The sequence below is a fragment of the Quercus suber genome, unplaced genomic scaffold (assembly GCF_002906115.3).
Source record: "Quercus suber isolate HL8 unplaced genomic scaffold, Cork oak 2.0 scaffold_140, whole genome shotgun sequence".
NCBI classification, from domain to species: Eukaryota; Viridiplantae; Streptophyta; class Magnoliopsida; order Fagales; family Fagaceae; genus Quercus; species Quercus suber.
In genome coordinates, this window is record NW_027069601.1 from 959,250 (window position 1) to 971,786 (window position 12,537).

The following is a 12,537-nucleotide window of genomic DNA, read 5'->3' on the forward strand; positions in this document are numbered from 1 at the left end:
TCCATCCACCTCCGCTCCTTCATCGTTTATGGGTGGAGTGACACTTGAGGCCATTATGGCACAGCTTGTGTGCATGGATACTTGCCTTGACACTCTCAGGGATGAGTTGTGTTAGGTGAACTCGCACGATGATAGGCTGTTATGGGTGGTTTCACTATTGCTTTCTCTCCATCTCCACCAGCCTCTAAGGACGAAAGTGATGACGCTCTAGTAGTGAGGATGCTGATGAGAATGATGGTGCTAGTTCGCCCAATGATGATGAGATGTCTACTTAATGTACTTGCCCTTTGTCACTCGTGACAAAAAGGGGGAGTAGTTTTGAGATGAGAGTAGTCATACTTATAGGGGGAGGTTTAGTATAGGAGATTTTGTGTTAGGGGGAGTGTATATATGAGGGATGTAGTGAGGATTTTTGTATCTTTTCTTTTCCTTCTATTTTATATACATTATCTCTTGTATATTGGTCTTGTGATCGCTTAGTGACAGCACACCTTGTACTTATGTTGATATATATGTTGAGGTTGTTATTACTTTCTTTCACCTATCTTTACATGTGTTATTTCTTTTCTTTCTCTATGTACATGCTTTCTATATAATGTATGCAATCTTATATTTATGTTTCACACTAAGATGCCTTGATGAGTTTTGTTTAAAGTATTTCAAAAATATAGGCTGTCAAAGTCTACTTGTCATAAACTCTCTCCTTGTAAATTTTTTCAAGAGTTTGTGTTAGGATAGATTTTATTATATTCAACAAGTAAATATGAGTTGAGTGATTTATGACTTCTCTCATATGTTTATTTGCTTGTTGTGGTTTTGTCACGGATTGTCAGATGGGGAGATTGTTAGGACATATGTGAATTGATGTTAGGAACATATGTCAATTTAGAATTGGCTAGTCCTTTGACAAAATGCTCTTTACTTGTAATTAGGTAGATCTAGGATGTATTTAATGCTTCAAGGGACAAGGACTCAAGTTCAAGTGTTAAACCCATGCAAGTCTATCCAAGAAACAAGTGAGAAAGTGCTGGATTTTAAAGCATGACAACTAGCTCGACAACTAGCATCTATCAAGGTTTAAAAAGCTGCTAAAGCCCGAAGCTTGACAGTTAGCCCGATAGATACTCTATCTGTCAAGGTTTATAAAATTCAATTTTTCAAATGTAATTTCATCCCAATTTGTGAGTATGTGTTTAGGCTTTCTTTTCTCACAACCCTAAACATATATAAGGATTATTTTAAAAGTCGTAAAAGGTTGTGCAAGTGTGAAGCAAAGTTGCGTTCATGCAAATTGTGACCAGAAACATAATTTGCCCTAGTTCATCTTTCTCTTAAAGAAGTTACTGTATTTGTACACCTTAGGGTTTTGTGACCAAGGAGTTTTGTGATATTCATCGTGTGATAAACTGAAGAACTTTGCAGCTAACATCTTTCTCAAGTTGGTGATTAAGTCGCTTATTGGGATTCGTGCATCTATTGGTTAGTCATGTACTAGGAGTTGTGCATTGAAAATGAGAGATTGTCACTACAGAACAAATCCAATTTGGTATTGGGGTAAGGGTTCAACTATAGGTTGGTATAGAGTATTGGGATTCCTTTACTTGTAACCGCTTGTTTTGATAATAGTAGATTCTCGGAATTGGTGACTTTAAAATCACTTGGTGGACTTTTTGCCGTGTAGGTTTTCTGTGAATTCCTAGGTTGTTTTTTTTTTTTTTTTTTTTTTGTACTTGTATTTGTTTTTCTTTTATGTAAGGGATTGTAAACTATTTTCTTTTGGTCAAAGAAACAGTTTTCCTTTTACTTCTGGTGTCTTCATTGCATATCTTATGACTTACTTTTGCTACAAATAACTGTACTTTGTAATTATGGTAATGTAGGTAAACATAACCACCATATCATGTTGACAATGTACATAACCAAAATTGGTACTGAAAAGAGCAGTTTGGATAGGAATTACTACTAAGTAATGAATGCAACGAGTAATATAAAAGCTTCACAGGTCTTTTCAAACATGCACAGAGAATGTTATCATAAGTTAGAATTAATTTAAATACATTCGAGAATTTTAGGCATGACTCATTCCAAAGTTAAACTTCAATAACAATAACCGTACGGAGGTGTTGACTAACCCATATTATCTAGTCCGAGGATTGTAGGCATGCGAAGGAGTGTTAATTAACCCAAATCATCTGGTCCGAGGACTATATGCATGATTGGATTTAAGTTTAAACACTTAGAGAACCGTTAAGGAGTGTTAACTAACCCAAATCATCTGGTCCGAGAACTACAGACATGACTGAATTTAAGTTTAAACACTTATAGAACCATTAAGGAGTGTTAACTAACCCAAATCATCTGGTCCGAGTATTACAGGCATGATTGGATTTAAGTTTAAATACTTAGAGAACCGTGAAAGAGTGTTAACTAACCTAAATCATTTGGTCCGAGGACTACAGGCATGATTGGATTTAAGTTTAAACACTTAGAGAACCGTGAAGGAGTGTTAACTAACCCAAATCATCTGGTCTGAGGACTACAAGCATGATTAGATTTAAGTTTAAACACTTATAGAACCGTTAAGGATAACGAATTGTCATGGTGATTGAAGAGAAGATTCGATTAATAATAGTACCTTTTGAGGTTATTTACCTTCTAAGGGCGCGGTATCACATGACTATCTAGGTCTTCCAGGAAATATGCCCCAATGCCAGCCCCTAAAGTGATATGATATGGCCCTTCCCAATTGGGTCCTAACTTCCCCCAAGCTGGGTTTTTTGCAGTGCCCACAACTTTTCTGAGTACCAAATCACTAGTTTCTAGAGGCCTTAGCTTTACGTTGGCATCATAGCCTTGCTTGAGTTTTTGTTGGTAATGTGCTAATCGAACCATTACATTTTCTCTCATTTCCTCAATCAAATCTAAACTCCTTTCTAGCAGCTCATTGTTGCCAGTCGGACTGAATGAGTTGGTTTTCAGAGTTGGGAATCCAGTCTCTAGAGGGATGACAGCTTCAACCCCATAAGTCATCAAGAAGGGGGTCTCTTCAATAGATCTACGAGGCGTAGTTCTGTAAGCCCAAAGTACGTGTGGCAATTCTTCCACCCACTTGCCCTTCACATCGTCTAATCTCTTCTTTAATCCATTAACTATGACTTTGTTAATTGCTTCTACTTATCCATTCCCCTGGGGATAGGCAGGGATGAAGTATCTGTTTGTAATTCCCAGTTCGCTACAATAATTCCGGAATGCTTTGCTATCGAACTGTAGGCCATTGTCCGAGATGAGAGTATAAGGAACTCTGAAACGAGTAATAATATTCTTCCATACAAATTTCTGCACATCTACATCTCGGATGTTGGCTAGAGGTTCAGCTTCAACCCATTTGGTGAAATAGTTTGTGCCAAACAGAAGGTACTTCCTGTTTCCTGCGACTTTTGGGAATAGACCCACTATATCTAAGCCCCATTGAGCAAACAGCCATGGACTAGATAGTGGGTTGAGGACTCCACCTAGTTGGTGTATGTTTGGTGCAAATCGTTGATATTGATCGCACTTCTTAACATACTTATGGGCTTCTTTTTGCATGTTCGGCCACCAATAACCTTGAGTAACAGCTCGGTGAGCTAAAGACCTACCTCTAGTGTGACTCCCACAGATTCTTTCATGCAATTCCTTTAGTAGCAACTCAGTCGCTTCAGGATGCATGTATAATAGGTACTGAATAGGAGTGTTTGTATAATTTCTGATCCTCAGATAGCTAGAATCTGGTCGCCTTCCTCCGAATTTTGTCAGCTTCCCTCTTCTCCGTAGGTAGAATATCTTCTTTCAAGAATTTAACTATAGGATCCATCTAGCAGAGCTCGGTTCTGATTTGGTAAACTTGGATTACATTTCTTCTTGTCTCGGTGGGCCCATGCAAGTCCTCGACGAGGATAACTCTCAGTAAATTTTGCGCCGAAGAGGTATGAGTGTGGCCAGAGAGTCAGCATATGCGTTACCACTTCTGGGGATGTGCAGCAAATTGAAAAATTTGAACTCCGATTGCAGACATTTAACTCGGCTCAAGTATCCTTGCATTCTCTCATCATTCACCTCAAACTCACCTTGTACTTGACCCACGACTAACCTTGAGTCTGAGAACAACTCCACTGCCTTTCCTCCCATTCTCTGGACCATAGACATTCCCATCAATAGGGTTTCGTACTCTGCTTCATTATTTGTTGCCAAGAAATCCAGCCTTAACGATTTTTCAATGATAATTCTCTCAGGGGATATCAGCACTAGCCTCACTCCAGAACCTTTCTGGTTCACTGCGTTGTCCACATACACTTCCCAATGGGATGGGCCTTGTTGAGAAATCATGCCAACCGATTTTCATCCATGCCCTTCTCTGCTGTTACTTCTTCTAAACTAGGTTCTGTGAACTCGGTCACCAGATCTGCAAGGATCTGCCCCTTGGTTGAAGTGCAAGGCATGTATTTGATATTGAAAACCCCGAGGATAGTGCCCCACTTGGCTATTCTTCCTGCGTAGTCGGCACTTCGAAGTATGAATTTAAGCGGAAGTTGTGTAAGCACGACGACCGTATGTGCTTAGAAGTAATGAGGCAATTTTCATGTTCCGAGTACTACTGCCAAGATGGCTTTCTCCAGCGGCAAATACCTAATCTCGGCCTCATGTAAAGATTTACTCACATAGTAAACTGGCCTTTGCACACCTTGATCCACTCGTATCAGTACTAGATTTACGGCATAGGGAACCACAGCAATATAGGCAAACAGGACCTCATCCGTTTCAGGACTAGACATAATTGGTGGCCGAGCCAAATAGTCTTTGAGTTGTTGAAAGGCGAAGCACATTCTTCAGTCCACTCAAACCCTTTTCACTTGTTGATCAGTGAGAAGAAAGCTTTACACCTATCTGCCGACCGAGAGATGAATCGGTTCAGGGCAGCGGTCATTCCTGTCAATTTCTGAACCTCTTTTGGATTCCGAGGAGACTGTAGATTTTGGATAGCTTTTATCTGATCGGAGTTAACCTCAATTTCCCTGTGTGTTACTATGTACCCCAAGAACTTGCCTAACCCTACACCGAATAAGCATTTGGAAGCGTTTAGAAGTAACTTATGTCTTCTTAGGATTTCAAAAGTGCTGTCAAGGTCCTTTACATGCTCGAAAATGAGTTCGTTTTTTACCACCATGTCATCTATATAAACTTCAATACTTTTGCTCAGCTGTGACTCAAGCATCCTTGTCATTATTCGTTGGTAAGTAGAGCCTACATTTTTCAAACCGAATGGTATTACTTTATAATTGTAATTACCAATAGGGGTAACAAAAGCAGTCTTCTCCTGGTCATCCAGGGGTAACAGTATTTGGTGGTAGCATTGGAAAGCATCCAAGAAACTCATCTGAGGATGGCCGACAGTGGCATCTACTAGCTGATCAATTTTCGGTATAGGGAATGGGTCCTTAGGACAAACCTTATTTAAGTTGGTGAAATCTACACAAACTCGCCACTTCCTGCTCTTCTTCTTTACCACCACAGTATTTACTAACCATTCAGGGTAAAAAACTTCTTTAATAGCTCTAGCCTGTTTGAGTTTCATTACCTCTTCTTTCACCGCATCTGCATGTTCCTTGGATAGGCGCTGATGAGGCTGCTTCTTGGAGACAATCAGTGAGTTAACCTTCAGATGGTGGCAAATGAATTCCGAATCCACTCCTGGGGCTTCGTAAGCATTCCAGACGAATACGTCAAGATTTCTCTTAAGGAATTCTATTAGCTCTTCCTTTTCTGGTAGAGGCATCTGAGATCTGTCTCCAATTAGAACCTTTATTAAATCCTTACATCTAACGCCTTCATCTAGATCTTCGACGGGTGATACCCGACTTTTTAACTGCTATAAATAGCTCTCAACCCTAACCGAGGACTCAATTTTGGGCTTGTGCTGGGTGGTAGCCACCAAGCATTGTCTGGCCGAAGATTGATCTCCCCAGATTTCACAAATTTGCCTTTTGTATGGATATTTAACTTTTTGATGCAAAGTAGAGGAAACAGCCCCCAGCGTATGTATGTAGCCAAGGTCTGGCTACAATTGTCGTATAAGGGGAATACACATCTACAACAATGAAATCTACCTTTACTACTTCTGAGCCAGTTTGCACAGGTAATCGTATTTGGCCCTTCGGGGTAACGCTTCTTCCCTCGAAATTAACCAGGGGAGAACTGTATGGTGTTAAGTCATCAGGTTTTAGGTTCAGTCCCCTGTAGAGGTCAGGGTACATTATCTCCACCGCGCTACCCTAGTCCACCAGTACCCTCTTCACATCATATCCTCTAATTCTGAAGGTGATTACCAGAATGTCGTCATGGGGTTGGATGGTTCCAATCTTGTCATCATCCGAGAACCCTATAACCGGTTGGATATCCTGTTTAGGTCTCTTCAGATCTTGACCAAAGTCCTCTGCCGGTAACCGGGCTACCGACATAACCTTGGACGGCCAGGCCCCTATTCTCCCCAGTGCGACGAAGATAACGTTGATAGTTCCTAATGAAGGCTTCGAAGTATCTTTCCTCTGGGGCTTAGAATTCATCTGACCTCCTTGGCCACTATAGTGATGCAAGAGGTGTCTCAACTTACCTTCGTGGACTAACTTGTCCAATTTATCCCACAAGCTTCTGTAATCCTCAGTGGTATGCCCATGGTCTTGGTGGTATTGGCAATAGAGATTGTGATTGCGCCTCTCTGGATTCCCCACCATCTTACTCAGCCACATAAAGAATGGTTCATTCTTGATCTTTTCCAAAACTTGGTGGACTGGCTCCTTGAACACAGTATTGACTACTTGAGCATTTGCTGATCCTAATTGCCCAACGAAATCTCTCCGTGGCTTGTTGTTATTGTAACGGTTCAAACTGAATTCCCTCATCTCTTGGGGGATAACCTTGTCCTTACCCTTCCCTTATTACTGATCTTCTTCAACTCTTTTATATTTTCAATACGGTCTATGAGCTGACGCATGTTAGTAATAGGTTTACTAGACAAGGACGTCCTTAAACAGTGGTTAGTAGGGAGGCCCAGCTTGAACGTGTCGAGGGCCATTGCATCAAAGTTACCCTTCATATCATTAAAAATCTCTCAATACCTATTCGAATACGCCTTCAGGGTCTTACCCTTTTGCATGCTCAAGGATAGCAGAGAAGACAAAGGCCTGACCACTCTTCGGCATATGACAAAACGTGAACCAAATGCTTGAGTGAGCTCTTTGTAAGAATTGATGGAATCTGCTTTCAGGCTGTCGAACCACCTTATTGCAACCGGTCTAAGACTGGAGAGGAAGACCTTACACATCAGAGCTTCATCTCTAGAGTAGATAGTCATCCTTTGATTAAAGTGGCTCACATGCTCCACAGGGTCCGTTTTACCATTATAAATGGTAAAGGTTGGCTGATTAAAACACCGAGGAAGTGTCGCTCCTTCGATCCTGTGCGTGAAAGGTGACCTAGAGATTTGATTCAAGGCTTTGCTCATTCAATCGTTTCCTACTCCTCCACGTGATGGGCTTTGAGGTTGCCTTTTGCGACGGTGCTCCTCTTCGTAGGAAAATGATTCACTGATTGGTGTCCGAGATCGTTGCTCGTAAGTGACATCTTGCTTGTCACCCCAATCCTCATCAGAATGTGAAGAGATCCGTTTTCTCTTTGCATGGCGCAATTCCTTCTTTAGTGTCTCAATTTCTAGCTGCATGTTGTTGTTTTTCTCTGCATGAGACACGTGACTTCCTCCATGTGGTTGACTTCGCTCAGGGTGCGTAGTATGCACACTGCCTTCATGATCTTGTCTCTGCTCCAAATTGAGAAAATGGTCTATGTGTTGGGACGTCTCAGATTCTGCTGGTTGTTGCCCTGGTTCAACCATTATCAATTGTTGCTTCTGCTTCTGTTTAAGTTCTTCCCACGGACGGCGCCAATTGTAGGGTTAGGATTTGTGGCTCAAACCCAAAACAATAAATTTGTAGAGTGTGGATGACAGAGCTAGGTTGACTGTAGAATTCACAACGGTTGATCACAACGTCCAAGTATAAACCAGCATAAAGATACACGTAAAAATGAAATAAGTTGAAGTTCGAAGAGGTTTATGATAAATTGAATAATGATTACAGTTCTACGGGCTACAGTAAAACCTTTCTTTCTTTCTCTATCATCTATCTTTGTCCCCATTTTATCAGGAGCCCTTCTTCTTTATATAGCATCCTTCCCCATCATCCCCATCGTCCACTTGTTCTTCATCTGGGTACCTACTTGAGTGTATGTCATGTCATGTATCTTCTTTAGTTTTTTGTGAGTGGCGGTAGTTGAGGTTACACTGTTCAGGGATCTTCTCCACATAAGTGCGGCAAAAAAAGTTGCTACAGTGCATTTAATACGGTGGTAGCAACTTTTCCTTTAGATATTTTTTTGTTCTTATCGTCTCTAGACATACTCAGAGCTTATCTTTATCATTAGGGTTGCTAGAAAGATCATTCGGATCTTCCACACGTTTGATTAATCAAGACTATTCGTATCCGAGGAGTAAGACCTCTTCGGACTGTTGACGACCTCTTCAGTTTGTACTCCTCCTTCGTTTCCATGTATCCTTCTTCCAGATGGACTACATCTTCGGATACACAGTAATCCTCAAATAGGACCCTAAGCCCACTACGTAAGGTTGGGCTTTTTCCCCCACACTTTATATTTTATTTTGTGATTAAAAACTACCAGTTTAAAATTTGTTAGGGATTAAAAATAATCATTTAAAAATATTATAAAATGACAATTGAGATACAAAACTCTTTTTTTCAACTAATAAATATAAAGAAAGATACAAAACTTTTAATAAATATAATTAGATTAAAATCATCGTTTGACTAGACTTCAACAATATGTCTTTGCCAAAATTGCATTAAGAAAAATACAAGAGAACTTTTGGATATTTAACGTTCAAGATTCAAATCATCTTTTGACTAGACTTTAACATTATGTCTTTGCCGAAATTACTTTATGAAAAATACAAGAGGACTTTTGAGTATTCAACATTCAAGACTCAACCTAGGAAGTTTTTTTTTTTCTTTTTCTGGGTGAATGCACCTTGGAAGTTTCGCTTTATCGTTGTGCAGTTAATATTTTATGCAGCGTTCTTCTGCACCACCGCGCATTTACTATATATAGTACTATTCGAATATTACAATATTTATGAACCCTAATATAATATTCAGTCAAACAATGGTGCATAGAGTTCATGTACTTTTGATTCCCCCCTTAAACTTAAAAGAGTCCTTTCAGAATGTAAATGGTCACCAAGCCAACTTAGCCGAGAACGCGGGGCCTGGGGAGTTGCAATCCCAACAGTGCAAACTGCAAAAGTAGGACCGGTTTTGACCCACTATGCCCCCAACAAACATCCAAACAAAGTGGACCAAGACCAATAGTATTCTACTGCACATATATCTGCATCGATCAGTAGTTTATTAAGTTTAATCCACACATCAACATCAATAGATAAGGCAAAATGTGTTAAACAACAGATTTTTTTTTTTTTTGGCTGAATGAATGTTGAACAACATAATTTAATGATATGCTTTAACTGTTAATTAACCGTGTCTGCATAGTATTGAAATTTTAGAGATTATATGGTGGAGTTGTTGTAACAGAGGTTTATGAATTATTGTGCACATGGATAGTGGATGGAATAAAACCCAACATATGCGCAATTAAACATAGCACCTTGTATAGAATTGGACGAAATTTTATAAGCTAATCTTGTGTGCATTAGGTATTTGATAAAATTTAGATTAAGTACATTTTTTTAGGTATTTTTTTTTTCCTTAAATTTCAGTCATTTTTCTTGTTTAACAACTCTAAGAAACATTGTTAAATACCAACTCAGCAACTCTCTTTCTTCTGTAAGAGAACCCCAAGACTTCAAATCTCTCTGATTGTAGGACGTGATCTTTTACTTATGCTGAAGAAGAACTATAGAGATCTTAGATTCTTAATGAGCAAATCTATCTTTTTTATTTGGTTGGAGTCAATTACTACAATGCCACTTAATATCTTTTTATAAGATATTAATTTTGAAAAATTTATCATTAAATAACATTTATTTTTTATTTCCTTGCTTACAAATTTTTCAAAAGATAAAATTAAGATTAATAACTTTATCATTGATCAAACCTTTAAATTTCAAGTTTTTGTAGTTTTAAATCATGCATAAAAAATAAGTTTATGGATCAAATAAAAAATAAAATCAGATTGACACGAATTTGACACACGTGTTAAAAATATAAAAAATGTGCAAATCAACAGGTAATTTTTTAAAATATGTAACTATGTTAATTAAAAAAATGGCAATCATATAGTTTATTGATAGACTAGTTTTTTTTTTCTTCTATGAGCCTATATAATATTTGGCATTCTAAAAATATAAAATACAAATCATTATAAATAAATGTCGATGATAAGTATTGTTAACCTCCAATGTTGATTTAATTTCAAGAAAATTGAAATCAGTATAAAAGAAATTATTTTGGTCATTCTTATAATCCTTGTTCAACTTGTGTTAAAAATTGGTTTCACCCTTGTGCCTTTTCTATATTAAGTAGGCAAATTATGAAGACAAAGGTTTGTTTGACTACTAGAATTGGGGCTAAGGCTCCATCACTAATCAATCAAGACGAGAATATTAATAATCTTGAGGAGGACTAGTACTACGGATTGGGTCTTTGGACTTTGGAGTCTTTACGATTAGTTTAGCATTTACCAGAAATGTATTTATCTATCACTGTATGTAAATGCCAATCACTAATGAATCGATTGACGTTTCTCAAAAATGGAAGAAAAAGAATGGATTGATAAGTGCCTTAATATATACTAAGATAGTTTTCCTTAGAAAAAACATAATGAATTCATATTTTAAAAAAAAATTAAAAAACATAGTGAATTGTTAAACAAATTATAGGTAACTACCATTCTAATTTTTAAATTTTGAAACTTCTATTACCCCATGTTTCATTTTTTTTTTTTTTTTTGAGAAAAAAAGAAGAAGATAGAATCGCCCCATGTTTCAATTAATACATATATTTCACGATTTCGTTTTCCGATTCATGGTAATTTATGTTAAGTTGACCAATTAATTTTAGGTTTTTTTTTGGTTATGTTATATTTTGACAACATAATTATTTCAAAGTGCTAAACAAATTGAACTAAATAGAAATGCCAAACAAATTAAATAGTGTGAAAAAAAAAAAAATCTAGAATCCAGAAATGAATTTAAAAGAATTAAACCAAAAATATACATTTCTAATATTACTCTCATAAATTAGAGTTTAATACCAAAAATTAGCAAATAAATTTCATTTTTTCTTTCTTTTTAAAACCATGTTGGAAAATTAGTTCCTAAAGTTTGAACAATTTGAAATATTTGAAGTTGGTTTCAAAAAAATAAAAAATATATTTAAAGTTTAAAATGATAACTTTTAGTCCTTTATATTATATGACCAAACTAAAAGCTGACACATTATCACTCCATTAAATACGTTAATTCAGGACTCAAAATAAATATTTTAATTTCGTTAGGGACTTAAGTTGATTACTTTATGTCTCTTAGAAATTAAAAAGTGACAACTTGCAAGTTTGTTAGGGGCCAAAAACAATAAATAATTTAAACTTCAAGATTATTATTATTTTTAATTCGATGGTCATGGGAGAGGGGATATGAACCCTAGACTTCTCTGATAGAAAATAAAAAAGAATCAATTAAGCTATAAGACTTTAAGTCTTAAGAAACTTTGGAAGTTTCGCTTCACCCTCGTGGAATTAAGTTACAAAACTTTAAAGTCTTAAGAAACCAATTCAGGGATTCAAATCACTCATAAATCATTAAAGTATACTAAAGTATAGGAAGTAACCATGTAGTTTGACCAAAATTGTTTAATGAAAAATACAAGAGTCCTTATGGGTATTCAACCTTGGAAGCAGAGGCAGAGCCAGGGGGGTCGAGAGGGGGAACTTGCGCCACCACACCCCCCCCCCCCCCCCCCCGCGCGGCCCCACCCAAAAAAACTGTTAATATTTACTTAACTTACCTTGATGCATTTGAGGTAAAAAAATATAACTATTACTAATGAAAAGTTATAAAACTGTAAACAAATAATCAGCTGCTTGCATGAGATGATTGGGAGCATAGCCCACTTTTGCCCTCTTAAAATATAAGCCCAATATAAGCCCATCCTATATTAACATAATCCAATTCTATTATTTAAAAAAAAAAAAAAAAAAAAAAAAAAAAAAAAAAAAAAAAAAAAAACAAACAAACAAATACCTTGATGCGTGTCTAACTCATAACCCCATATTGTTTGATTTTTCTACTCTCTTTCTTTGGTAACTTTTTAAATGCATTTCTTGTATTGTAGTATAAGTAAATGGTTAATAAATAGGATGGCTTTTCAAAAATAAGTTTGCCTGTTAAGCTAAAATAAATAGACCTATAAAAAT

At 37.2% G+C, this 12,537-nt stretch overlaps 1 protein-coding gene across 1 annotated transcript; it reads right to left on the reverse strand.

Moving 5' to 3' along the window:
• Positions 1-6,308: 6,308 nt before the first annotated feature.
• Positions 6,309-6,935, reverse strand: LOC136068897 (uncharacterized). Its single transcript, XM_065776723.1, has one exon. It carries the CDS (start codon positions 6,933-6,935, stop codon positions 6,309-6,311), a length of 627 nt encoding a protein of 208 aa, XP_065632795.1.
• Between the last annotated feature and the right edge of the window lie 5,602 nt (positions 6,936-12,537).